Source organism: Austrofundulus limnaeus, unplaced genomic scaffold, assembly GCF_001266775.1.
Source record: "Austrofundulus limnaeus strain Quisiro unplaced genomic scaffold, Austrofundulus_limnaeus-1.0 Scaffold223, whole genome shotgun sequence".
In the NCBI taxonomy this organism is placed as follows: Eukaryota; Metazoa; Chordata; class Actinopteri; order Cyprinodontiformes; family Rivulidae; genus Austrofundulus; species Austrofundulus limnaeus.
The window spans coordinates 104324-107757 of record NW_013952625.1 but is presented as its reverse complement, the minus strand read 5'-3'; the positions used below and the strand labels follow the sequence as shown (position 1 = coordinate 107757).

Genomic DNA, 3434 nt, shown 5'->3' with positions numbered 1-3434 from the left:
CTCATACAATAACTTTAATGTAAAAGATACTGTAAGTACATCCATTGGATGTTCTGTTTGGAATCACCTGCTTCGTTTTAAGGTGGTAAAACAAATTGTTTGTATTTATTCCTTTCTACACACTTTGCAGATTACTTTTTCTGCACTCCACGTGTTTAATCTGTGTGCGCTCTGGCGGGGTGACGATCATCCCGTTTATGCTTTACTTTTTTTTTTTTTTGAAAGACAGTCTGACTGTCACCCTTTCCCACAGCACTTCTCTGCTGTACAAGGAGACAGTAAAGGCTGAGTTTTATAATCGCTCTTTGGAACGCGCGCATTCGGCCGTGTGTCGTCGCGCTATGACCGCAGGAGAAACTAGGTCCAGACTCAGCGAGCTTTTGTGAGTCCTGGAGCACTACTTCACCTGCACTGACTGCTGCCTCGCTGCGTCACCATGTGCCGCAGTGTGGTCGGTGGGCATCCGACCGGAGGACGAGCCGTCACGTAAACATGTAAACAGTTCGGCATTCATTTTCGCACACCTGAACCAGGTCCGTTTGTGTTTTTTTCCCCCCCTCTTCATTTGTGCTCTCAGCCACGCTGCTTGGCCGGTAGACTACAGATCTCTCATAGGACAAATTTATATWGTTTTTACCGTATATCGTTTATATCACGCATTCCTACCTGGTGGTAGTAGGGTTGGGCAATATTGGCAAAAAAAAAGAATCACGATTAATTGTGGTATTTAGCCGATAACGTTTAATTTGACGATTAAACGCCCAGACCACARGTGTCRAACTCCGGTCCTCGAGGGCTGCTGTCCTGCATGTTTTCTTGTTTCCCTGCTCAAACACACTTGATTTGCATGAATGGATGATTAACAGGCTTCTGCAGAATTTAAGAAGTTAATTGAAGCACTGAATCAGGTGTGTTGAAGCAAAGAATCAAGGAAAACATGCAGGATGGCAGCCCTCGAGGACCGCAGTTTGACACACCTGCATGTCCCTTTTTATATGACCAGTTTAAATCACTCTAGTGAGAAAGATTTGCTCTCCTTAAAAATCTGTTCTAAATTGTGTCAAAAGTACAGACTCCAGGCTAAACCTTATTTTTTTAATTGTGTTGATAGACCAAGTAAAACCAGAGTTATGATAAAGAAGTTTTAAATGTTCGTTATATTTGCAGCGTAGAGGAGCACCGAGTGGACTGACCAGAGAAATCTCCAGTCACTCTGTTTGTTGGCATTAATCAAATTATTCATCAAGTGCCAAAAATTAGTTTTTCTGACGATTAATTGCACATGATACGATTTTGCCCAACCCTAGGTGATAAATTATTTATTTTTTAATTGTTTTATCTATTGAGAAGCACATTTTGCACCTTTTGGCTGTTAGAAATGGCTTTATATATAAATATTAATTGTTTGATCAAGCTTATTTTGGACCTGATATTTATTAAAACATATCTTATTTAAAAGACGAACACTAACTCAGTCATCAACTTTTAATAGTATAATTTAGACCCTCTCTTGTCACTATAAACAGGTGTGTGACTGTAAGTAGAGGACTGTTTGTCTAGGTTTAGTTTCTGATTGTAGCACAAGACTAGTAATAATTGAATATTACACCAGAAAAACTGAATCCTAATTAATCTGTTATGTTTGGGGTTTTTGACAGAAATGACATGTTCACTGTGTTCTTTCCTCTCAGCTGGTCTCACACAGATCAATAACAATAATGGGATTTTAATAATGATGTAATTTGGATCAAAGTTGCTGCTATAAATTCCAGTTGTGTTAAAAAACTGAGCGATGTAACGCTGGATTTGGCAAATCTGTTGGCTGAACTTGTTCCTGAAATTATAAAAAAATAAAATAAAATGCTGCAAAGAAATTTTATAAATTCACAGGATACTTTATGTATTCAGAAAGTTACATCTGTACAGTTTTGTTGTTTTATGTCACGAGTGTTGGAAGGGTAACTGTAATTGTTGTGGCAGGATTAAGTCCCACTGTGAGGTTTCTAACGCACTAAAGAAGTGGCACACAGCGTATCACGGCACCAGCGTGGGAACTCTGCGGCGCACTCTGGACCACGGCCAGCTACTTCCTGGTACAACAAACTCTCCTCTCGTTTAAATCAAAACGACTTGTTTCAGTTTAAAGTGTGACTTGAGGTAAAGCTGGTTGTTTAAACTAACAGGATGTATCTGTTTTATCACAGGGACTTCTTCCATCTTCTCCACGTCTCCGGTGAAGGCGGAGGCTCCCAGCGGCTACAGTGAGCCCGAGGAGAACAGCGCCCCCGGCAGGGAGGTTCCCAGAGCGCGCCTGTCCCCCACCATGCGCTACTCGGGTTTGGAGATCTTTGCTCCCAAAGTGCAGTGAGTTCCCCGCCCGTCTGTTKCCTGTTCCTCAGAGCGAGCGTGTCCTGACGGCCCCTTCTTCTCTTCAACGCAGATTTAGGGACCCCCGTTCTCATCGATGTCACCAGGCTCAGGTGGGCTTCCAGGTGTGCGTGCGGCCGGGCTCCTACAAGGTCGGACCTCAGACCCTCGGCCACAGCGAGGCCGTGGACCCTCGCTTTAGCAACTCTGAGATCGAGTGGATCACCAAGGAGCAGGGCGGCACGCTCCTGTACGGACTGCTGATCCGGGTCGAGTGAGCCGAGCGGCGTACGGCGGAGTCGAGGACTTTTCATAAACAGACWAACTCAGCCTCGGCCTTGAACAAAGAGACTCCTCTGAAACGCGAATTGTCGACGCAGCTCAGCGTTTCTATTTTAGCTGTTCCCTCTCAGACCAGTTTGACAGCCGGAGGTGGTTTTTTTGTTTTGGTCATCTCAAAGAACAGACACTGCCTGCACTTTATGTTTCGGACACCTGTGGGCGATTTTTAAACTTCTTATCGAAACGACACGTTTGATCGTTTGCTCTTCCTTCCACGTTGAAGTGATCCCACCCCCCACCCCCCTGAACCGCACATCAACATTTTTTTCGTCCACGCTTAAGACTTTTTTCTTTTTAATTTTGGCACTTAACTTCAGCCTCCACTCTGATGAGTGTTTATTTTGGGAGAAGCTATTTCTTGTCTGCTGGTTACGCTGATGCATAAAACGTATGTTTAAAAACACACCAGGACCGTAGTTTTAATTTTAATGTTAAACAGAGACTTGAATCTGATAATGAACCCAGAATATTGTGATTGTGACCTCCTATTTGAGACAATTTTTTAAAACTGGAAGGAGATAAAAACAAAATGTTTACGCACCTAACCACTGTTCACTGCTGCCATTTTTATGTCTCCATAGTCAGATTTTTTTTCTTTCTTTTTGGCCAGCCATTATTTGATTTTTTTTTTCCAAATGAGAACTGTTCACTAGCTTTACTCTAAAGAGGGACAAAACTGGAGTTAAAACGTGACTTTTTAAATCCGCTGCAGTATGGAGGTAATT

At 42.8% G+C, this 3434-nt stretch overlaps 1 protein-coding gene across 1 annotated transcript in view; it reads left to right on the top strand.

The window, feature by feature from the left end:
- Positions 1-3254, top strand: part of neurl4 (neuralized E3 ubiquitin protein ligase 4) — a gene marked incomplete in the record, with an annotated part of 45752 nt that extends 42498 nt beyond the window's left edge. The window contains 3 exon segments of the mRNA XM_014019551.1: positions 1981-2093; positions 2205-2364; positions 2441-3254. Coding sequence (XP_013875005.1) covers positions 1981-2093; positions 2205-2364; positions 2441-2645 — 478 coding nt within the window.
- Between the last annotated feature and the right edge of the window lie 180 nt (positions 3255-3434).